This window comes from Cataglyphis hispanica, chromosome 10 (genome assembly GCF_021464435.1).
Source record: "Cataglyphis hispanica isolate Lineage 1 chromosome 10, ULB_Chis1_1.0, whole genome shotgun sequence".
NCBI lineage: Eukaryota > Metazoa > Arthropoda > Insecta > Hymenoptera > Formicidae > Cataglyphis > Cataglyphis hispanica.
The window spans coordinates 5,108,230-5,135,428 of record NC_065963.1 but is presented as its reverse complement, the minus strand read 5'-3'; the positions used below and the strand labels follow the sequence as shown (position 1 = coordinate 5,135,428).

The window sequence follows — 27,199 nt, the reverse complement described above, 5'->3', positions numbered from 1 at the left end:
TTACTTTCATTGAATCGTTTTATTCTCTCGTAAAATTCTTCCCAATTATGTACAAAAATATAATGAGAATCATTACAGAGTTCGTAACGTTAGGTACATGACGCGATACGCTTTTTCACTGCATCGCAGCCTTTCGCGCTTTCCTTAAATCTTTGAAGTGCGTGTGTGAATATGCGTGCCAGTGAATATGAAATTGTGACACATGACACGGTACATTACACAATAATAATAATATGCGCAGATTATCCTTCTATGAACACGTAAAGTATCGTTTTATTATTTAGCATTGTGTCATGCAATTTTATATGGCTGTTTGCAATTGGCGCAAAATCTATTGTTATGACACAAAAATGTCCAGAAGATATCTTTGCGATATTTTTTAGCACGTTTCTTTCGCTAATCTTTAATTTACAAAAAAAAATTTAAGTTTTAATTTTTTTTAATGAATAATTTGAATTTTGAATAAAAGAAATATAAGTAAAAAAACATGATAAATATGTTAAAGTAATGTTAGAAATATAAAAAAAATCAATATATTAATCTTTACTGCGCTAATTCATTGTCAATAAAGACAATTTTTTTTCTGTAAAAAAAAAATTACATAAATTTATAAAAAATTAAAATTGTTTTACAAAAGCGTAGACATTAGAATTGACATAGTTTCTTAATAATATATATAAAAGTATTGTGCGTTCGATGCATAAAAAAGAATTTTTGCTTGCTTGCTTAAATTGATAAAATACAATCAAATAAAAAATGCAATTGCAACGATATCTTCGTAGAAAAAATATCACGTTCATATTAGTACAAAAAGATCGGAAGCTTCTCCTTGTCTCGTCAGCAAGTTTTTCCATTCATTTAGTTGCCTGGTGAAGAATAAAATTTAATGCGATCTTTTGATTATTCGCATTCCATGTTTCGTCAATCAATATAAAGTATTTCATTGACATATGCATGACAGTTGCAGCATGATTTAGTATTCTTTAAAACCGGTTAAAACGTTAAAAAACGGCTATCGAGCATGATATTCATAAAAAGTCATAATTTACGACTCGCTAACAAAACGCTGTTTTGTTGCATGATGCTATCTCGCCAAAATATTTTTCTTAAATGAGCTAACTAGCACATTATTATGCTGTGTCCGTAATACCGTAGTATCACAAATTAAACAAGACTGTGATAATGTATAACAATAGATCTAACTATTAATTAGTTCAACTTTTTTATATATATATCGCAGTATTGTGTGTAAGATATCCACGCATAAAATCTATCTTCTTGAACACTCAAGAGCTGACTGAATATTTCTCTTATTAATTTATGTTCCGCTTTTAACTCTCACCTATCTCCCATTCATATGAAATTTTGTTCACACTCTGTCATTCAATTATGGCAGTTTTTTAGATTATGCGTATGCGTTTTGCCATTTGTCCTTCATTATAATAGTTTTTCTCTTATGTTTATGCTTTGCTAAGCCGGGGCAGCAAAGCTAAGTACATGTTCGTTATATATATATAATAAATAATCAAATTTGTACGATGAAAAATCTTTAATGTCAACTGTAATATCAATTCCCGAGAATGTATTGCGATAGATCGGAAATCTAAATTATTGTGTTCGTGCATAAAAAATTAATCCTAATATACATATAACGATCTGTGAAAATATACGTCCAATAATAAAATTTCATATTCTTGCAATTATATCCAGATGTACACAAGTGAACTATGCAAGTCTACAATCAAGCCTCATTATACGTATCATTTTCTGATAATTCATGTCTATTTTACATAAATCAATTGTATAAGTTTTAAGTATTTCATAAGAATTAGCAAGTAATATAAATGAGAGAGATAAGAATTCGATAACAAAAGATAAAATCTAATTGTAGTCTTTAACAATTTTGGAAAAAATATTCAAAGCAATCATTTTCAAAAGAAATGAAAGACCAGATAGCGACTTGGATAGATATACTTGAAACTAGTTAATTAATATATTAAATACCGTTTTTTCGTTTTATTAAGAAATAATAAATTTTTAATCATTAATTTGTTTTATAAATAAAAAAATATTTAAAAAATTAGGCATTATATGTATGTGCAAAAATATATCTTTTATACAATAGTGCATTACGATATTACAATGTCAAAATCTTGCACACACACACTGGCATTGTGGAAGTGCGACAAAAATAGGCATACAAAATTAAACTTAAACAAATATTTCGAGAATGTGCTCTCGCGCGCGACTATAATCGAAAATCATTGCAACAGAATGAGATTGCTTCACAAACATAGAACTCATTATTTGCATAAATGAAAAATGCACGAACGCTTTTCGACGATATTCATTTTCGGTTTGTCCCGCTAATCATCGCTAATCCTCATCTCAATTGTATGCATACTTTACATAAAGGAGTTCATTATAACGATACGATGTAAGACTACTCTACGTTTAGATCTCACTTTCGTTTGATAGAGCTATTTTATCCGCCTGTAAAAATAGCCGGTTCAGTTTATTATAATCGAGAGAAACGTTTTATTATTAAAGATTTTTATTATGTGTGTTTGGATCATAAATAATATATTCATAAAAATAGGAAGTGTACAAATATATTAATCTTATAGTGCAAATATTATGATCTCTAAACATTTGCCCTTTCCCTCGAATATATTATTATTTGTGTATGTGTATACATTTTGAGACACATTTGTATGACTCGTTCTGCGACCGCTGTGAAACTTACAGATTGCGTGTAAGAAAAGCTCATTACTCAATGCGTGCTCCCTTAAAGCTTGATTCTACGACAATAGAGCTTCGTGACTTTCGCGATTTGAATATCGTATACTTTTTTCGATCGATTAAAGCGTTCGTGTTCTGTTGTGCACAGTGATATAGAGCCGCAGTGCGGCTTTATTAAAGCTTGTAGACCAAAGCGATCAAAACGATGAATACATTTTTTTCGGCAACTTATATCGCAAATACTATCGCACCATCAATGGTAGAATCAAGCTACATAATGAATTAATAATACAGAAAGTTATATATATTTAGTTGATAAAGTTGGCACATGTCGCTAATAATGTATAATGTTTCCATAAAGTTTTATTGTGAAACAATTATCAATAAATTGTTCACATACATATAAAATTATCATTTTGAACAAATTATTACATTAAAATTTCGTGTTACATAAGACGATATAAATATAAATAATATTTTTTAAACAAATAGTTAGGAATCTCAAATAAAAAGTCTAAGGCAAACATGAAGCAAATTTATAAAATCATAAGTTTTCTACCATATTCGAAAAGCATGGCAAGATATATAATTATTCGATTAAACTTGAATTGTTATCAGAAAAAAAAAACAAAAGGCATCAATTTTTCAAAATTAATAAATTCGTGAAAAAAAAAAAACTTTACAAATTATTAACGATTGCCAACGTAATAATATAGCCAATTCTGTCGTACAATATTTTAGATGAATTGATCTGTATATAATTTAATTTTATAAATTTTCAAGAATATTAAAAAGTCTTGAACACAATCAGTGAATATAGGAAGAGAAAAAGGAGAGAGAGGAAAGAGAAGGAACGAAATAGAGTCAATGACAATAGTAAGGCAAAAGGATTTAGTTCCAGCAGTGTGTCTCTGACTTGAAAAAATTACGTACAACTAAAGAACATTCATATTTGTATTCGACATGTATACAACCAGCAAAAAAAGCACGCATAGCGAACACGCCCTCGCTAATTTAATTATCGATGATGAATGCTCTGCATTCTTCGTCGTATGTGTGTGCTTTATCCGGCTTGCTCTCGCATTATTTTTACATTGTAGCAAATCTGATCTTTCTTTAATTAGTTTAGTTAAGCTATCTGTAATTTAAAAATTGCGGCATAATTTTGTAACCCCAAATATGGAAATCATAAAGTAATTTCTTTTCTTCGCTAATTACCTTATTTATATTGTTAATAATTTTCGATAATGTCATCGCAGATATTACAATCTGCGATGATACTAACAATAATGATAATGAAAATCATTAACAATATAAATCAGATAATTATAAAGATAATTTAAAGATCATCCACGTTTTACGTAGTTTATTCGAAAATAAAAATCGCGCATCTTTCTTTAGTGATTAGTTTGATCGCATTTTTTTTCTACTTTTTTTTAACACGGACGTCGTAACAGCCGTTTTGTCGATGACACTATGTTAGTGAACACAACTTCTGCTCTGCTAACAACGCAGAATATTTAACGAGATATCTCGCTTTATACACATCTGCTCTTTTGTCCGGAAATCTCATCGTCTCTTCGTCCTCTTTATACATGAGCATAATTTGATTCCGCAGTTTTATGTGCAGATTGGTAGACATGTTGAGATAATTTTTCATGATAGACAAATGGTAACTGGTACGACGAGACGAGCAGATGACTGGCACACCGACTAAAATGTTCGAGCTTCCAATGAGGCCGCGACGTGTCCTAAGCGAGCTTTTTATCTGTGATGTTATTATTGGCGACATAACCATTGTTCGTGCCATTGCTATAACAGCTGTTGTATTCCTTGTTGTAGATCGTGGCGTACGAAGACACGCCGTTGTGCGTCGCGCTATCGTTCTCGTCCAGAACCGGCATACAACCTCCACCAGACGTACCATTGTGCATTCTTTTCGCGGAGCTTTTGCTTATGGAGCCCACATATTTTGTTTTATAAAAGTCCGAGAACAATCCGAGGAATAGAACACCGTGCAGACCGATCCAGATCATGAAACTCCGCGGATAATCGCACTCGGTGAAGAGCAATTGGAACTGATGGCACATGATCATCACGAATTGAACCTGTAATCCAGACAAGCAATGAGATAAGTAACTGTAAAAACGATACTAGAAATTATGGTATGTAAAATTTACTACTATTTCAATGGGGAACTAAAATATTATACATTATATATAATACATAACGTTTTAAATATTAAAGAAAACAGTAGTAATACTGCTGATGGAACAGAATTATAAAGCGAATAAGATTTTAAATTGAGAAATCAATTAGCGATTTATATTATTCCATTTTATCAATTTCATTTATTTCATCAACTTTATTAGATCCCAAAGAGTAATTATTCTTGACTGCTCTATGTTCAAGAATTATATTTTTTTTTACTGGTTTTATGAATTTTAAACTATATCCGCTTAATTATTGTATATATTTGAATATGTGATTAAAAATATATAATGAACATAGTATTATAATAAATTTTTTATTTAGATATTTTAGTTTTTAAAGATACTTTTGAAATAAAATTGAATGACTTTTTGTAACATATATTATTAAAAAATAGTCGGAAATATTCAATTACTGGCGAAATATCAAATAATATAAGCTATTTGTGGAATAAATTTCGCGTAAAGTATACAACACGTTATAATTGTGTTTCAAGATCGCTACAATTGTCATTTCTAAATTTGTAATAACGCGATCTGAACTTACCATTTGCATGCTAGTAAGATACTTTTTCCACCAAATGTACTTCTGAAACTGTGGTCCCATTGCGGCTACCATGTAATAGAAGTACATCACGATGTGTACAAAAGTGTTTAAGAGGGCGAAGAAAGTACTATGACCGCCCGGTGCGAATTTCACCCCCATCCATACGGAAAAGGGCATTATCCCATGATGAATTACGTGAAGCGTTGAAACGTGTTGATTCTTTTTCCTCAGAATAAAGAATAGCTAAAAAAATATGCAAAAAATTTCGATTAATTAAATTTTCTCACTATTTCAATAATTGTGATTAATATATTTCTTTAACAATTTATTTTCTTCTTAATTCTGTAATAACGTAACAAATATTCTTCAAAGTTTTTGAAAATTCTTACGTTTCGGTAAATTATAAATATAACAAATTTGCAAATCACGAATAGTGATTGACAGTAGTATTGTAATAGTAACTGTTCTATAAAGAAATGAAATTATTTTTCTACAAGTTATTGGAAGAATTTCCATTAAATATCTGAGATTCAAAAATGCTAAAGTTATGATTTAATTGATTAAACATAAAATTCTCATGTTTTTATATTTGTTTCATATAATCTAATCAATATCGATAAGTGAAATAAAAATCGATACTCACCGTGTCGAAGAACTCGGTGAATTTGCTAAAATAATACCACCAACAGGTTCTCGCCATTCTAAGAGCTATCGGACTGGACGAATAGTCCACCGGCTGGCATCGGATACTGTAGCCTTTCGCCCAACCGCTCATCAAATACTAAATCATTTAAATCATTTGATTATATTGTTCGAGGCATATTTTATAACAATAACCGAATTTTTTTATTATGTTTGTGTAAATTTTGAAAATAAAAAAATCTGACTCGTCAAAATCAGAAAATGTTTCTTATGTGATTTCGTTGTATTTTGATCGACGAACAATTGTATTCCATGTACTTTGATATCGTATTTAAATCAAAAGATAAAAATATAAATGGTAAAGACAAATATATAGTTTTTCGCGTTAACCATTAGCTTAAATTTAATTCACTTGAATTTAAAGATTGTTTTGCTTGGTCGAAAGGCGTCGGATGTTCACGAAGTTGTCGAAAGTACGAAATTAATTCGCTAAATGACTTCAATTATATTCAGCAGTACCATTATAATCTGTTGTGTGTTGAAAAGACGGCCATTATATTTGCGGAATAAATTAGTCTTACACTCCCTGTTCGCATCTATAGCGATTCGTATTATAATATTATAATATTATAATATTAATCGCATCGAGTTACACATCTATTGAGTTACAATCTACTTTTTTTAATCAAGATTAAAATACAGAAAGAGAATGAATAAATAATGAGCATTAGAGATCCTAAAATAAAAATGTTACATTCGAAAAGAGAATGAGAAAGAGGGGGGGGGGAATATATATAATATAAAAACTTGTTTGAAAATTAAGTGTTGGTTACATAGCAAAAGGATTGATACACATCATATTTTTGCTCGCTATATTTCCATTTCTTCATTTTTTATTGATTTGACTAACAAACTTCGGATATATTTATAATTTGTTCTTTATATGTTTTTAATTTATCATCAACAAAAATATGCCGCTCTATTTTTAATTAAAGAAATAGAAAAAAATTATTTTGTTACTGCCTGGATTTGAGCAGGTATACAAGTTAGAACGAATAAGTTAAACCAAAATTGTAAAACAAGGTATCAAGTTAAATATAATCAATTTGCAATATAAAATTTTTATCTTTTAGAATTCTTTATTTTCAAACAGCATGGATACACAAATTGGTGATATAGATTTTAGTGATTTCTTTAGTAAAATTTGCTAGAAGAGTAAAGTGCGATTTATATTGTTTTGCATTCTCTCCCAGTTTATGTCAATTCATTTGACATATTCATGCCAAGTTATAATTTCCATTACATGCAATTGACATCATTTAATGGTAATTTCATGCATGTATGTATCGCGGAATATTTATCGTGAACAAAGTTATTAATTTTTCATCGATTCAATTCATTATTCTGCTGTTGCATTCATATTATTACAAAACCGCGAAATTTTTATTGTATATCGGATGTCTACAGGTGTGCGACAAAAAAAAAACGATGCTGATTCTTTATAAAATCTTCAAGTGTGTCAAATTATACTATATACGTATAAAAATATTTTTTCTTGCTTATTAATATATGTTTAACTGTCATATTTCAATATCATTAAATATTAGCATAAAAATAGAAACGTATAAAAATAACATTAAAACTCTTAGATTGAGCGATTAATAAATAGCAAATATGAATTAAAGACTAGTTTCTTTTTTGTACATTTTAATTAAGTTTAATTACCTTAACAACTTTAATTGAGTGGATAAATTACGTAGACATATAATTATTGCATTTAAATTCAATGAAGTTCTGTGGTTAGAACCGATAAAATGAGCTACCGTATATTACTTCAAAAGGATTACACGAACGTATATTCGTAAATAAATTAGAGAATCTATTAGTAAGATCGACTCAAATCAGGAGGGACTAAGGGAAGCGATTCAATTGCGCGGCAACCTTGATTTGAAAATATCTAAACTTTTTTTCTAGAATAATCAATTTTTAAAAATGAAGTAATATCATTCAGGAGTGTCAGCCTACATTCTAAATTAATTCTAAAAAATTATTTTTCCATAGTTTGCAAAAAGTACAAATTTTGCTATATGCACAAATTTAAAAAAAATGAAGAAAAATTTTAATTATAAGTAGAAACAAATGGAAGAATTTATCATTTTCGCATAATTATTTTTTCATGATTATTCTATGGCATATATTAACAATCCGTACTTTGTAATACTTTTTTTTTCTTTTTAATATTTACTTACAGTGAAAATTAGTTTGGTCATTGCTATGATCTTTCTCGACGTGACAAAATTTTGGTTACTTTCGTGTGACATTGATCATGCATTCATATGTGCGTAACTGTATCGCGATACGCGTACGCAATATTAAATACAAACCCAAATACAAATCTCTGTAAATATCAGTTCGTATTCGCCCGTGTGAATACGAAATAAGATATACATACATACATATATATACATATACATACATACATACATACATACATATATATATATATATATATATATATATATATATATATATGAAAAATGAAACACAAAATGAACACAAATATATAAAATTAATCTGTAATATAATCAATATATTTCTACGCGTATGAAATGTAAAAGATAATTCTTTTTATTGACGTGTCAGTTCTAACTTTCAATCAATAATGTAAACAATTTACGACTTTTGTTATTTGTTCACTTTCTGGCTTAACAAAATAATAAAATTATTTGCAAATTTGACTTTATTTTATATGCTTTCTAATATCATTTGTTTGAAAATGGTATTATCTTTTATTAGCAAACAAGGCTTTATAGATTTAAATCTTTTGAGTCATCTTTAAATATTATAAATATACATTAAGTATATTATGATTGTATATTTTAAATTTATGTAATACGTCGATTAAAATTTTTTATTTAAATTCTTGTAGCTTCTAACAATAAAACATTAATCAAAAGTTGCAGAAATCTTACCTATTCTTTTAAATCATTCTAAAAATTATTTACTTTTTAGACGTAACATTATTCCAGTTGACGTAAATTTATGGCGGAACGCGATAACAAATGAATTACTTTTAAAAGTTTGACATTTGTACAAAGTAGAGCGCGATACTCTCCATTACAAAAAAAAAACAAAAAAAAAACTGACCCAATTATTAAAATACGCAAATGTAATCAAATTCGCGTATAAGCGTACTTCTTAATATATACATTTAATTAATATGTGTGCGTAATATATATATATTAATTATCGTCCGCGATAAAACAAAATATATATATTCTATATGTAATTTTATATGTAATTTTACATTTCGGCACATGGAATTTCCATCTGATAAATGATCGATATCGCGATTTGATCGTATTTCTAACTGAATTCTATTGCCTAATGTTATCTAATGTTATTCCAAGGTACATAAAGGCAATAACAAAGATTGCGTTTTCCTCGCAATCAAGATACAAATAGATTTATAGGACTCCGTCACAATAATCGCTCTAATATTATCTTGATATTATCTCTAAATTATAAAATATAACCAATGCCATATATTTCATATATGGCATTGGTTATATTTTATGATTTAGGGATTTGTAAATGTGAATGAATTAAGAATTAAGAAAGATTAATTATGTAAAAGAAATTCATCTGATGTGTCCTATCCCAATATATCTGTATATATATATATGTCTATCTATATAAATATTTAAGCAATTATCATAAGTGAACGGAGTGAAATTTTTCTGTGAAAAATCATTTTAATTCTCGGAAGAGATCATGGTTTTTCTCTAAAGTGATCTACCCTCGATTTAAGAAATCGCGTGTTGTTACTTGTTTAGACCGAGGTAATTATTGATCATGTTGAAAAAATATGCAAAAAAAGAGAAATAATGAAAAACAGCTTTTTAACAATTCACGCACAGAAAAACAATCAAGATCAAATTATGTATTCATAAAACGAACACTATACTTTATTCAACGCAAATAATCATAAATTGTCATTCTAATAAGCGGAAACATTATTATTTCATCAACGTATGAATAAATGTTATATCAAATATTAATAAAGATAAAGAATTCTCTTTAGTAATCGTTTATTAAAGTCTATGTTATATTTTCGGACAGATATTTCGGACAGAAATCGCGAAATTCGAGATCTAGTTCGATTTTGTTATTTGATTTCGTATTTCCCATTTTTCTTATTTCTTTTTAAATTATTAACAATTCTTCATTAAGAATTTTTCACTAAGAAATTCTTCACTAGGAACGTTTATAAAACGTTAATAAAATTGAATTAAAATTAAATTAAAATTGAAATAAAATAAAATTAAAATTAAATAATATAAAAATATGAAAAAAAAACGAACCTCGTAGAATATCCAAGCGGAGAAGATAGTTTGTATGAGGTTATACATTATGAGGATTCCGCGAAGATTGAAAGGCTTTCTGTTTTCCATCAGCTTCGGTCCCAGAACTTTGCTAAAGTAAGCGTACGACAGGCATATCGCCACGGTCGGGAAGGGGCTGCTCATCATTATCCAATCATTTACCCTGGGATCTAAAAAACCAATAAAAAAATACTTTCTTTAAGAAAGAAGATATAAGAGTATATAATAAGAGACAATCACAAATATGAAGCAGGAGTCCATGAGAAGTCTGTGCGAGAAGTTAAAGGAAATGAGCGAGGTTTTAGGGAGGATCGGAAAAAGAGTCAAAGAGCAAATTGACATTCCGTCTCGTGAAGACAATTGATATTTCGTAATGTATGTATATCATATGCGCATTGGAAAGTGGAGCACACGTGAGCACGATTTAAAAGTCGTTCTCGCATTACACAATGTCACAATGCGCACCTGTAACGGGGTCGAAGTTCGAAACTGACGGTAGGAATCATTACATCATCGTCAATAAATTTATATAAGAAGCTGCCAATATGTTGTAACAAAATTGATATTTAGCAAACAATCAAGTCGAGTCAGCTGTCGTTGCATATTTACGTGTTCGCGTTTATTTCTCAAGAGATTTTTTAAATGCGTGCTGGCGTAAAAAAGAAACAGAGAGAAAGAGAGAGAGAAAAAGATTATTATCTCGAAGCAGCAATATGTTCGTTCTTCCGCGAGCACCCTAGTAACGCCATCGTCAGTTTTCTATCCACCCTCGACGACGAAGAGAAAGCAGAAAGAGGCCCGAGTGCGTGCACGAGGCGCGAACGAGCAAGCAGAGTCGCCTTCCGGTAAATTACCCTCGCGTTCATGCGACTTAACGGATACGAGACCGATACATGGAACGATTTTTTCCCCTCTCTCGTCTCTCTTTCTCTGCTTTTTTTCAACATTCTCAGCGAAAGATTCTCGGTCACAACACGATTGATCGACGACTCGATTACGAACGGCGTGGCCTGTCGTCGATATTACACGCCACACTCTTTATACGCTTCAACTTTAGCTAGTTCACGTTATTGTTGATTAATAAGTTAGTTTAACCGTCTAGTTCGCGGATATAAATGTTAACGACATACATGTTTAATTCAGACGAAAAAGGGATTACATTTATATTGATGCAAAAAAAAAATCGGGTTTGTACGCACCAGGGAGTCATGGATCGATAGTAAAAAGAGACGCGCGCGATTGATGTCACAAGTACATGCCGGTTAAGTATTGGAAAGGAAAGTGGATGTAAACAGATGAGGTATGTACGAAGTATGTACGAGGTATGCAACTGTAATGACAAAGCGAAATGCTAGGCAACGGGCAATATTACATCGAATTTTGTCTATCCTTACATTCGCACGCAAGCGTTACGTAATACTTTTACGAAGACTTTGATGAAATCAGCAACGCAACGAGGGCGTTTATCGTCACGGTCAGGCATGGCACGGGCGCCTTTATGTCTGTACGGCCTATGATTAGTGAAAAATACGAACCGCCACTTCGACGCCGCTTCGTCGGCTCGGTTTTTCGCACATGAAACGAAAGTTTACATTGTAACGGTAAAAAAAAAAAATATATATATATATATACATATATCGGTCAATCTACACCAACCGAATGCCGATATCTATATCGATTTCAAAATGCGGCGAAACATCAAACGTACGTCAATTTATTTGCTACCATTATGCATCAATTAAAAATAACACCAATCTTATCCCGTATTGAAATACGCCGCACTGATACCATTGACAAATGTCCATTTATTATTAATAAATTAAATTTTCTTTAGAATAGAGAAGTACGTACACGTGTGCACGTGTTTGTCATGAAATTCGGCATTTCTCTTTTAATAATTTTTATAAGAATGTCACGCAAGGTAACGGAATAGGAACTATTGTTGAATGATAGTCGGAAATTCAGGTCTTTTGAATAGATTACCGGAGAAAAAATGGAACGTCTGGCAAACCTCGTTAAAGCTAAGGACTTTCTTGGAGCAAAAATTCTATTAATATTAACTCTAGATCTGGCCACAAATGGTTATTTATATATATATATATATATATATATATATATATATATATATATGTAAATATATATTTGTATATAGTATTCCAATACATTTTAAGATTTATAATATTTAGATTATTTAAATAAAAATTAGATTTTTGTATTTATCACATATTTCATAAAGAAGTATCTTTTTAATATACTTAAATAAAATTTAAAGAGACTAATATACATAACAATAAAATACAATTGTAATTAATTTGCAACATATGATCTATATCTATAAAATACAAATACATTGAAAATGTCTGACAGCAGAGTCCAAAATAGTTATAACATAGTTAATATTCAAAAATATATTTTATTTTATTACATATTACTCGCAATGGAATTTTTCACAACTAAATTACTACGTGCGCTATCTATGTTGTGTCTAATTTGTTATTAACATTACTGTATACATATAATTTTGATGCAATTAAAAATTAATTTGATTTTTATGTAAAATTGAAAACTTATATATTGACGGTTTCTATAAAGATTCTGAGAAATTTTTATTTAATTCTAATCTATGTTGAGGAGTAGGGTATACTTTCATTCATGGTAAATCTAGATACTAACGCTTACTTCGCCGATTTCAATGACCTTGATATATGTTATCAAGGACATGGCTCTGAGTAATTTGCAAAAAATTTTAACCGTCGCTTGTTTATTACAAAGTTATTAATAAATAAATGATATGATAAGAATACTAAATTAAATGTCTGATAATCTGAACTCCATGCATGTATATTTAAGTAATTAATTGTATATTTAAGTTATTAATTATATATGTAAGTAATTGCATGGGCGGGAGAGGGTTTTAGGATTTAATCTAATCTGAATCAAATTTTAGTTTTAAATCAGAAAAAGGTTTGGATTAGGTTGTATCTCGTGGAAGTGGAGCCCTCCCGTCTAGGGGGGAAGGAGGGGGGCAAAACTCACTACACACTTCACAACGCGAAGCGACGTTTATCCTATAATTCTTGAGAAAGTGTGTGCGAAAGTGTAGTTCATATCGAGATATATGGAATCTTATGCTGCAATCGATTGGTCTATTCAATTGTTAATAACTTTGTGATAAACAACGGTAAAATTTTTTTGTAAGTTACTCAGAGCCATGTCTTTGATAACATATATCAAGGTCATTGAAATTGATGAGGTCGGCGCTAATATCAAGGTTTAAATATATCCATAAATGATAATATACCTTACTCCTCAACACAGATCAAAATAAAATAAAAATTTCATTCGAATTATATAATTATACGATTTATAAAACTAATAAAAAGCGCTCAGTATTAGAATCGATGTGTGACATTTGTATCCCGGAAAATATACAATTTCTGCAAGAAAAATCTAGAAATTATTATTGAAATTCTGCGCAATAAGCCGACGTTGTCATAATGAGAAACTGAAAAAGCGCTCAGTATTAGAATCGATGTGTGATATTTGCATCCCGGAAAATAAGATATTATAAACAAGTGACGAAAAAAAACTGTTACATAAAAATATTGAATTATCAGTTTCTCATTATCATAATGTCGGCTTATTACGCAGAATTTCTAATAATAATTTCTAGATTTTTTTTGCATAAATTGTATATTTTCAATTAGTAATTATGTTACACCTATTAAAAATATAATTGATATTTTTCTACTAATTTGTCTTAAAATGTTGGAAAATACTGTATGCAAATAAATATTATTATTATTATTATTTTATCATAAATTTTTTAAAAGTTTTTAAATAAAATCTAACTATTCTTTATAAGTATTATATTACGTAATAATGTAAAATGCATTATTACGTCACTGTGACAATAAACGAGAAATAATTTCACAAATAAAAAATAAGTTATGAATTTGCTTACGTCGCAGTTCCGCCGTTGTCCGATTTTTTTTTCCTTCATTCTTACTATTTTTTCACAACCACTCGTAAAAACCCGGTTAATTATAATCGCATCAGAACGATCGTGTGGTATTTTGCGCAACATTTCCGATATTAATCATACACGACGCTTTATTATATTGTGATGGAAGAACAACGCTAAAATATATGTATATTATATATATATATATACCGTATATGTACCATTTGCTCAAAATTGTGCGACATTGCAAATTCACTGCAATATCACTCACTATTACACTCGACAATGTTACTTTTATTTATTTATTATAACAAAATACGCATTTAAAGACCATTGTATTATCTCTTGTCGTATATATCGTAAATGATTAAATATAAGTGTTAAAATTAAAGATAAAAATCCGTAGAAAATGAGATATTTGAAAATATGTCATTGTTTCGTTGATCGTTCACGTGATCGACAAATCACGTAAAATATCATCTTAACAAATCATTGATGTAAACACTGAATTTTTGGATATGTAAATTTAATAAGTATCAAAAATATTTACTAAAAAAATTGAAAATGAAATTTGGCAACTTTCGCTGTGATTTCATCGCGCAATACAAATGGAGTTAATTGCTGTTTAAAAGATTATATAATTGCGAGAATAAATCACTCACAATTTCGTAATTATAATAATGATTGCATTTGATATCTCCTAATATGTCAAAATTATATTTCGAGAGATAATACGATACATGAAGCGGTTGATTATTTTCTCGCTTGAGAATCGCTACGCGAATAACATCAAGATCATATGTAAATACTAATATACATCCCAAATTCCACAACATTTTTTGCGACATATAGAGCATTGTTTACATGGGCGGTCTTGTCATTTACGCGGCGATATCCGAATATTGAGATAGTGAATCTTTCTGTATATATACGTTGTCTATTATCTCATGTCAGTATTGATTAAATGACAAGACGCGTAAATAATGCTCTATACATTGCAAAAAATGTTGTGGAATTTGTATTATCCACTATTCTTTTTATGGTCGTCTTATTATTATTCGATTGTCGAGCGAGAAGGTAGTCAGACGCTTTCATCGTATCGTATTATCTCTCGAAATACAATCTTGATAAGTATCAGATATCAAACGCGATCATTATTATAATTAGCAATTATCAAATCGTGTAAATCATTTTTGCAATTATAATCTTTGAAATAGCAATTAACTCGACTTATATTGCGCGGTAAAGTCACAGTAAAATTGCCAAATTTCATTTTCAACTTTCTTGGTAAATATTTTTAGTATAGATATCTCATTTTCTGCGGAATTTATCTTTAACTTTAATTCGTATATTTATAATCATTTGCGATATGAGAGATAGTAAAATTATCTTTAAATGCCTATTTAACCCTTAATATTCACCTGGCAATAAAAATTGCCAGGTAGTGAGTAAACGTGAATTTAAAATGTCCAATTCACAAATTTGAGTATCGAAATATACATAAATTTCATTTTATGATCGTTCTTAAAATATAATAAATTATGCGTTGTATATGTGTGAGATAATATTGAGTGTTATACAAAGTGGCACGCGATTACCGTATTCTAGTGCGTGCGATCGTAATTAACCGTGTTTTCGTGAGCATCATGAAGAAGCAGTAAAGAACAAGAGAAGAAAAGATGGAAAAGGAGGCATTAGGCGAAACAACTATAAGATAAGCAAAATTTCGATAAAAGTTATATATATACAAAACTTGAATATATTTATATTATATTAATATTGTATACTAATATTACAATCTTCTTTCTGTTGCGCATTGTGCCAGCGAGACTTAAACTTTATATAATCATTTATAGGCATTTCTGAGAGCCTAGTATTAGCAACTTTTAAATTTTTGCTCCGCGGACAACTCCAAACTTCAACGAGCTCACTTGGTAGCATTATGTCACGATATTGACTCGCGTCGCGCGCTAAAAAGAATTTGTGAGGGTAGGGAAGGAAATTTATCGTCGTCGTGAAAATACGCGCGGTAAACAGACTCTCGAAACTGTTGAAATATTTCAATTATACGCGGAATTTCCGGCGAAAAAAAACTTTACATCATTCTCTCGAATACGGTATTTGAGTAAATTTGCGTACTTATCTCGTATTTTTTTCAGTTTTTCTATTGGGAATATTCGAATGAGAAATGTAATATCTTTCCTTTTTTGTTCATTAACATATTGTAAATCGAACCGATACGTTTGTTTAATCAAATTGTCATTTGAATATTATTTAAAGAATTGCGAAAGAATTTATCGATATGAAAACATCATGTCGTCATATCAATATCTTTACAAAATTATGAATATTACTCACCAGAAGATATGGATAGTGCGCGTGCGTATATATATATATTTTTTTTATCAAAACTACATGGTCCACGATGTGTTAAAACGAAATGTGATAAAAAATGTACGAAAAAACTACTTTTCAATTTCATGAGTTTATCAAGTCTCATAAAAATGACACGAACAGACCTTATCTCATCCGATTCTGTGATTCAAGTAGTTTTAGCACATAAATTTCCGATGTGCCTTTAAGTATACATAACACATTTAAGACGATATACTCATGTTTTGCTTGTTCTTTCAAAAATATTGGTTGTGATATTGCGATGTTATTTCTTTTTAATAATTTAACAATATTTGGCGATATCCTCAAAGAAAAGAAGCTAAATATAATTTAAGTGATTTATAAATTATCACGGATTTGGGAGAATTTTGTGGAGAGAAGAGGCTTTAATATAATCAAAATATATCAGAGACTTACCAGACTGATTGTCCATGAGGTCCCTATAACTATGCACCAGATTTGTTACTACGCTCGTCATCTTGGACAAGATCTGAAAGCGAAATTTGTAAAAATAAAATCGAATATTCTCTAAATGAAACACGTTTATACACAGTTATACACAGTATTTATACATTAGTTTTTTTTCAACTCTCACCTTACGATTTACATTTATGTTACTTTGAATTATAGTTTCATTGAAAATATAATGATAGATATTTTTATTAGAAAAAACTCCTCTAATGAAATGAAAAGAAAAAGATTTCGCCAAGAAATCAGTCAACACTTTTATAAATTTTTATTCAATAATACATTAAAATTGTGAGAGCATATATATTTTAATCATAACTAATATTTATGTCGCGATGAAAAAGAGAAACTTTTAACGTATCCAATTTATTCCCATTTTTTTATTACATATGATTCATTATTACATATGATAAAATAAATCGGCATTGAAAATTAATCAAAAAATATTCTCTAATAATCTTAAAATTTTGTCAAAATTATAGCCTCGAAAATATGTAAATGTATCTATAAATAAAAATTAATCATTTAATTTCTGATTCAATGTTATTACACAATAATGAAAACAAAGTATATAAATATGAAAATAATATTATATCGACAAAAATTATTATAAGTTTTATCTGTATCAGTTTAATAGTTCATAAGATGACAGTTGAGCCTTACTTGATATGTGAACGCACACACACCCATGAGATTTTTTTATACATGATCACATGTACCTCGTGCTAAATTCGTACGTCAAATATTGTGAAATGCTCTGCTCGTTAGTGGGTCGAAGTAACGGTCATTCAATATAGAATGTCGAGCTCGAGTTAAAATTTTGTCGGGTCTCTTTACCGCAAGACAACGATCATTGAACATCGTTGCCATTGACATAGTGAGCTCTAATCGCGATGTAAGGAAGGTAGGCGTAGTTGAAGTACTATACATGTACCTATGTAGGCGTATTTACGCGCGCCGATCATGTTAAACTGAATACGACGTACGTATGGTCACGTAGTCAATTCATATTTGATAAGTGCACTTAGTGCATACGAATCAGATACGATTGTTTAAACGGTGTAAAGATGACGTTGACTTTGATTTTTCACATTGCGCCGCGAATAAATTATCGCCTTGTTTGTCGTGGACGTAGGCATTGTACATAATGTTTCTAATTTGTGCACATGTCTTTTTTAATAAAAAAAAAAAGAAACTTATTTATTTTGTAGATGCGTTTTTAAGTTACAAGCAACTTAAAGTGAAGATTACCAAGATAGATAATAAAGTCTTTTATTCTTGAATTTCTCGAGTAAATTTTAATTTAAGAAGTGGTTAAAATTAAATTATTTAGTCACTCTCTTGAAGAGAGTAAATACTTGCAATAAATAATTCTTTTTCGATATATCATTAATTTTAATCATAGTTTTTATTATAAATTATTTATAGATTTCTTAATCTTTTTTAGCTTAAACTTTATATATCTTTGACAGCTCTTATACATATTCAAATTTTGAAAAAATATGTAATAACTTCGAATAACTGTGTAGACAAAATGATATATAAACTTGTTACGAATGCTTTTTATGAAATCTTTTATTGCTTTTTATAAAATCTTTGACGGATTTAAATTAAAATTTGCTTGAAAAATTAAAGAAGAGAAGAGTTTATTATTTACTTAACAAATTTTCCATAATCAATATTTTTTTAATTTGATTCTACTTCTCTCTCTCTCTCTCTCTCTTGTTCTCTTTTTCAAGAATAATCGACGGAAGTTTCGAAATAAAAAAAAATGTATATTTTCATCAAATAAAATGATATTATATCAATTTGTTGGAAAGAAATAGTTATATTGAATATTCAAAATACATATATTTAAATATTCAATAATATATTTTAGAATTATTTCCTTCCAACAAATTGATGTAATATTATTTTATTTGATGAAAACATATCTTTTTCATTTCAAAACTTCCGCTGGCTGGCTACTCTTGTTGTATCTACTGACATGATATATATCTTGCGGTAATCGAAAAAGACAATATATAAGAGTCAGACATATGTTATGTATGCATAAATATTCATATCAATATAACATAATAAATTTATTATAGACATTATTCTGATGTATGATTGATGTTTGCTTTTATAATAACATCATTTCGCGCAATCCATATTAGAGAGTCTTTTATAAATAACTAATTTAAATAGAAAACGTAGAATGAAAAAGAATTGTATTAGGATAAAAATTTCTTCAAATTTGTTTATTATCGAAGAGATTTGGCAATCAAAAACAATCATATACGTCGATACGAATATTTATGTATCAACATTCATAATTTAGCTCATATCAAATTTTTTCCTACTTCATTTTTTATTTCGAAGGCATCAAGATTTCACGTCGAGTCTCATTTTTTCTCTCTGCTCTATATGGTGTTAAATGATTAAGAGGGATAATGTACGATTGCACGCGACAAGGTATGCCAGTGTGCTAAAAGAAAAAGAAGCAGTGATCTAGCCGCAACTTATTGAGTCAGATAAATTTCTCTCCTGCTCTCTCTCTCTCTCTCTCTCTCTCTCTCTCTCTCTCTCTCTCTCAGGATGTAAGTCTTCCTCAGTCAATTACGCATCTTACGTAAACATGCAATTGAATAAGTGTCGACGGCAGGCCTTCGAAATAAAAAATGAAGTAAGAGGAGAAAAAGAGGATAGATACGAGAGTGACATGAGAGAGACCAACTTTGGCATCACGCCGAAGTGTGCCGCGAGAAAGTTACTAAACATACGATTACGAACGCGTCAGAATCAATTGCACCAGACAGTGTATCAACTCTTATTTTTCAACGTATCTACGTATTTTTCAACAATTGTCCTGCAATAATATGTTCTGACTTACGTCGTAGAATTAGACTTACTTATGTGCAAAATTAATTTATTAAAAATCTAACGTTTAAATACATGCTCGTGAAATGTTAAACTGATCAGCTTTATGTCGCTGATAAATAGAGCAAACCATTGTTAGTCGTGCGATAACGAATTCCCAGCAGCATGTTTTATGTTGTAACAAGATAAAATTTGTTAATATTGAAATTTTTTGAATTTTGCAACAGATATATGTAAGGGCCAAACTGTTGCTGAATTTTTATGTAAAAAATCTAAATATTATCTCGTAAGAGTTGATACACATACACAAGGGTTTTAATAGTTCATTTATGTGTAATCTAAATTAAAAAAAAAAAAAAAGAAAGAAAGATTAGAAATATTAGAGACAATCCAAATTTGCCATAACAAGGCTTTAAAAATTATGCTTACTTTTCTGTTAACTTAATATCTCTGTAAAACATAATATACTAATTGTATATTATTTTTATGTGAGTATATATTAGTACTCGAATATCATTAGCACTTGGAGAAATATAAATATTTTTAATTTATGATTTCAATCTCTTAACGAGATGTCCGAAATAATATTCCTTGTGCACATTTTCAGTTTGATACTGACACACACATGAATTATATCCACGATAAATATTTATGAAAATAATATGCAAGAGAAAAAATGTCTAAAACTTTCGTAAAAAAAACAGAATTTTAATAGTATTTTATTATCTTTTAATAGAATTTTAATATTTATTATCTTTCCATATTTATTTTATCTATTAATCTATTTGTACATCTACGTAAAATTCAGCATCTTTATCAGATTGCAGATTGCTAATCAGTCTAACATAAACTTGTGGATTATCGTTACACGTATTTCATAGTATATTTTAAACATAGATAAAGAAATGATTTTATCGTATAAGATTATTCGATATTTTAATAGATCATGTTGTACAAGCAAGCTATTATGTCATTTATATATAAAATATACGATCCATTTTGTACCTTGCATATGTAATTTTTTCTATGACCAGACTGGCCTGTTTTATATTCGTAGTTCTAGAATGGGTCAAATTTGACTAATTTGATCAATTTGTAATATAAATTTATTCTTAAAGATGCCAAAAGTTTTAATTATATGTAAAACTAAACGCAGAAATTAAATGTAGAATTATTCTGTTAATTAAATTTAGAAAAAAAAAAAACCAGAATTTTATTCTGTAATTAATTTCAAGTAATCACTATTTAAAAAAAAATTAATTTTTAACGTTGTAAAAGTCAATAAATCTGTCTCTCAATAATCGATTAAATTTCTGCAAAAAAAAAGATCGATGTCAAAAGATATGTATTGCAAAAAGATACATATTGACTTAACAAAATTGAAACTTTGCAGAATGATTGAATGAGATTGCTTGTTTATGATTCGTAGTATCGGTGAATCAATATGTTATCAATTCAATTTTTTTATCAAATTTACCATTGTCAACGTCATTCATGAGTCATCAAATTACGTGTCATTACATCAAATTGAATGTAATGTTTGGTAAAATTTCAATATTAATTTACGCAATGCGACATTTCGTATCAAATTAATTTTAATATTGTAATGTTTTTTTTATTATCAATATTATAAATATTAGAAATTGTGAATTAAGCTGATAAATATTCAAAATATATATTCAACATTTTAATAATCATTATCAACTTTGCAATCGTTAATAAGTTATATATTATAAATCTAATAATGTATTATATATCATTAATGCAAAACATTACTATGATTACTTAGTACATATAATTGAATTTATTAAAACCTAAAAGAAAGAGAGAGGGGAGTTCCTCGTACATATATCATAAATAGTGTCTCATGAATTGAGAAATACAATGAAAACAAAAAAGCAAAGAAATTACCGAATATATCTTTATGATTATAGCGTGAATTTAGCAGAAAAGTCGACATTTATGCTTTATGGATTTCAAAAATCAATGTAATTTTATTATTGTACTTACAGAGTTCGCGATCGTGAACTTAAAATTGTATTTTTTTGTCCCTGCAGTTTATTTAGAGTCAACTATACTAACAACATATAATAAGGATTAAGAAATAAGAAAGATAATTTACTGCCTTATCGTTTTTTTATCTCAGGCATAATGCAATTCGTGCGGCAATAAAAAATAAAAAATGTGATTACATTAAATATCATAAATTTCTCGTGCACTTTAAATAATTATAATAATGAATTTGTTATCGCTCATGAAAATGCGATAATTTCAAAAATTTCGTTCGGCTGCAACGATAACAATCAAAAAACGTGAATTTCATAAAAAACGTTATCCTTGATAGAAAATTTGCTTACTACAAATACGTGTCATTTTTAAATATTTATCGACATTAAATACGTAAAGTTTGGAAAATAACTGGACCTGCATTCTTAATGAAGATATTGCATAATAGAAAGAAAGAAGAGAGAGAGAGAGAGAGAGAGGGAAAGAGTTCTTTTCCATGATCTTTCCATGATTTTTCCATTGATTTTATTTAAAATTCTATTCATAACATAGATTAATTTTTAATTAGTTCTCATAAAAATATCATACGAATTGTTAGAAGCGTACGTACGCAACTGGACATGCAGACACACTTTCTCTTAATTCTTTCGTAAGCAAATTCTTCGAAAAGATCTTTCTCATTGCTCAATTTCAGTATTGGTAAAAAATTTATACAATGCTAATAATTACATAAATATGTAATTACACACAAACAACAGTCAACTGTTAATGTATATATCGATAATTATTTTTTTTTAGATATTTTTAGATAAATTTCATCAGTTAATTGTAAAATTTAAAAATTTCGTTGTCCAAACGAAGGATTGAACTTTGTTTTATAAGAATAGAGTTAGATCGAATGTAATCGAGGAACGAGGCATTTATCATTCGTCAGCGACTCAGCACGCGATATATTCTATATTTACATGATGTGCTTTATGTTTTTCCGGGCTGGCCTCGTGATCGTTTCGATTAATCCGAGCAAGAGGCTGCGTGTGAGACCCGTGGCATTTCCATTCGAACGGATTTGCATTAATATTGAAACCGAACAAACAGAGATGCGCTGCATGGGGTCCGAAAACAGAAACAAGCACAGTCGCGTTTTCAATAAACTGTGTGGAAATTACGCACATATATCGTTTATTTATTTATTTACTAACGGAAATAATCCTACGCGAGAAATACCATCAAATCTTTTGCAATGCAAGACAAATATTCGCAAAATTTTGCATCAATATTACTAATAATAATGCGCCAATATTACAAATAAGTAAATTTATTTTAAACAGAATGGACTGTGCTGCATATCTGCATATACAGTTACAGCATTATCATGATTTAATTAGTTTTTGAACGATTAAATAGAGGAATTAAAGATTCGAAAATATAAGGTAGATTGATTAATGTTGACGTGCGACGTCAACGTTATAGATGTTTTATATAAAAATTGGCAATTATTGTTTATCAAAATTTCAAAAGATATCACGGTTTAAACAGATTCTAAAGCAATAAAATAATATCAGATTTTATACAGCTTCCCGAAAGAGTATCGTCGCGATGCTGAAATTGAAACAATATACTTAATCCGGAGGATTACTGTTTCTTTAAAGTTGATTTAAATCTTTTAAATATTTCATATCTCGCGATATTTTTTTAAAACGAAATATACATATAGATTCTGAAAAATACATATAGATTCTAAAAGTAATCATTAATTTTCTCACACTTATCATTAACTGCAAGTATTTTTTCTTGACGTATTAAATGCTCTTAAATATGCAGAAAAGGGGAACGACAATGTTTCTAGATATATATATGCATACGTTGTAAAAAAATTTCCTAGAAAAGTATTGTAAAATATAAAGCATTGAATTTCTATATATATTCTGTATAAAATACAGCCTCTCTCCTTCTCTTTGGCTAATGTTTTTTTTTTTTTGCACGTGTGTTTCACTAACTTTTGCATGGAGTTACAATGGAAGTACAATGTGATGCGACATTACAAATTCGTAAAGTGTCAAGCTGTTTCCAGCTGTTTCAAAATAGAATGTTATTCTTGGAGTCAAATTCTGTTTGATCATCATTTATTTACTAATTAATGATTAATGTTTTTGATGCTGGCTATTAAAACATAAAGGCAATATATCCAACATGTGATTTGAAAAATGTAAAGTAAAAAGAGCATATCGGATTCTCGTTCAAGCGATTTATTTCTCATAAGTAAGAGATTATTATTATTAATAAGAAAATAAGAAAATGAATAAGTTTATTGGTAATATTCTCAATTAATATAAATATATATATTTTTTTGTTTTTCCGGAAAAAACGTTGAATCAATCGATTTAATTAATGCGATTGCGGCAACGCGGTAGAGCGTTATTACAATCTCGCACCTTCATTTTCAATGCGGTTAACGAATCAACTGTTCAAAAACGTGCTGCTGAACGTAAGAGAGAAAGCGTCAAATGAATGCTCGAATCATCAGTAGCGAGACTCGACGATCACAAAGAAAGTAAATTTTTTTTTTTTGCAAATTATATATATATATATATATATCTTTACGTTTTAAGTAAAATAGAATTTATTTATATGTTTATATATTGGTCGCAATCACATTAATTAAATCGATAGATTTCTAATATATGAGTAAAATGTCCGATGATTAAATATTAATGTAAAACTATATATATGTCTAGCTTCAGTATATTGATTGAATCATTACATCAATTGCAAATTCAAACGCAAGAATGATTTTATAATGAAATAATGAAAAAAGAATTACAATACACATCTATGTAAATAAGTGCTTTATTTGCTTTTTTGTCATAATGACCATAATTATTCAAAAAACAGAAAAATTATACACCTCTTAGCCTTGAGAGAAACATTAACTCTTTTGTTTTGCATAATGTAATGATGATTATCAGTTAATTTCCTTTACATTATTTAAGAGATAAAATATATAGAGAAAAAAAATAAAATAGAAAATATATTTACAAAAAATTAATATTAATATATTAATATGAATTATAACATAAATTTTTAAATATAATATTTCGACATTTTCTTATCCTCAAGTTGAAATATAAAATTGCGAGGATTAATTTGAATATATTTGAATAAAACAATTTTATATATATATATATATATGAAGAAATAAATCGTTCTCGATGATTTTATTTAAATTTTATTGTACGTTCAAGTATATTAACAAATCTTTTCGCGATCGTTCATAACTTTTATAACAGGACACTAGAGGCGGATAACGCATTAATAAATTGATTTATTTAAAAATTTGGATAAATTATTAGAAAAAAATCGATTGAAAAGAAATCGAATGGCAATTTTCTGAGTAGGAAGGGAGAAGATGGACGGTGCGTGTGTGTGCGAAACAAATCAATGTTGTTTATCGTTGACCTGGAGAACGGCAGTCTTCGGCGACGAGCGTTGTCCAGGACAATGTGAATTCGCGGCGGCTCGCCGCAAAAACGGGGTCACATTCCTCGAATTCTGACAGGTGCGACGGGTCCAACGGTTTATCGCGAGACGATCGAAAAAACGCTTTTCCCCGTTTCGGGCGTATCATTTCTTGATTCTGGGCGGATCGATCGCGAATGCGTCACTTAACCTCAAATTTAACCGCATAGGATGCCGGTACACGCGCGCGTGCACCAAGATCACGCGACTCTCCCCGTGTATCTCGCGGACGCTATACACGGCATATATTCACCAATATATATTCGGGTATTTGTCACACGGGTTACACCCACCTGTTATTTTTCGTTGTCCTCTTCCTCACCCTCTCGCGACGTTCTCCCTCTTCCCTGCGAACTTCCGTTCGACCCCTCGTTTTCGAGCACCACGCAGCCGGCAGCAGCTCGTCGGCGACTATGTAATCTTCCAGCAGCAACGACAGCGGCAATACCACACGGTTATCGTCGTCCCTCCTCCTGTCACCTGACCGCGCACATAAACGTGCGGCACGCGTCGCACCACCTTCCGCGCTCGAGAACGGCAAGCGCGGAGGCAACAACCTCGGTAGCTCTTCTTGTTCTTCCGTGATCGTCGTTACTTCCCTTCGACGCTCGATGATCGGTTTCCTTTCTTCCTTCCCGCGCGGTTGCGACTCGCGCGATGAAGTACGCTACGATCGAGCGAATAACGCGAGAGGCGTGTACAGCGTCACTTCGCACCGTCGTGGCTCGCTAAATTCGAATAAAGACCGTCCCGCGCGTTGATCGCAAGTTTTCTTTCTCACCCCTTCAACAAGACGGCGTCTTCTTCTTTCTGCTCTTCTCCGTCGCCCGGCGGTGGAGGTGTACGAAAGAGAGAGAGAGAGGCGAAACGTGATAAAAAGAGACGGAGAAGAAAAGCTGGGAGAAACCCGAGAAACTGCTGCCCGCTACTAACTAAGCTCAGACACGCGGTCACACTCGAGCGATCGACGGTCCCCGCGCCTTTTTAACACCGACGCTCTGCTGCCGCCGACGAGTTTCTCGTCTGTGCTGCTGCTCGCTCGCCCACCGGGCGAACGTAGTCGATTTACCTCTCCCCCTCCCACTCCTCTTCCTCTTCCTCTCCCTCTCCCTCTCCCTCTCCCTCTCCCTTTAAAGCCCGGCACGCAGACCGTGTGTTTCTCGCGCACCACCACCGCCGACTCCGTCGCTCCGCTCGCCCCACGATCCACGATGTCTATATCGCGCAAAATCCCGTCTACATCCTTCGTCGTCGTCCTCCTTCTCTCGCAGCTCTCGTTATCTGTCAACATACACTTCCGCCACCGGTTCGTCTTCTCGCGGCCTTGTACGCAATTCTTATCTCTCTCTCTCTCTCTCACTCTCACTCTCGCGAGATTACGTGACGTTCGTTCGGGAGGAGCTTCTCATTTTCCATTTAACCGCGGTATAATCATTAGATAATCTTTAAACAGAAATGAAGG

General features: G+C 30.3%; 1 protein-coding gene across 1 annotated transcript; it reads right to left on the bottom strand.

Annotated features, from left to right (window-relative positions):
• Nucleotides 1-27,199, bottom strand: LOC126852580 (elongation of very long chain fatty acids protein AAEL008004-like). The gene is made up of 6 exons (XM_050597530.1): nt 26,031-27,199; nt 17,302-17,374; nt 10,506-10,696; nt 6,143-6,280; nt 5,500-5,742; nt 1-4,850 (listed from the first exon to the last, which is right to left on the bottom strand). Exons 2-6 carry the CDS (start codon nt 17,360-17,362, stop codon nt 4,494-4,496), a joined length of 990 nt encoding a protein of 329 aa, XP_050453487.1. The 5' UTR covers nt 17,363-17,374; nt 26,031-27,199; the 3' UTR covers nt 1-4,493.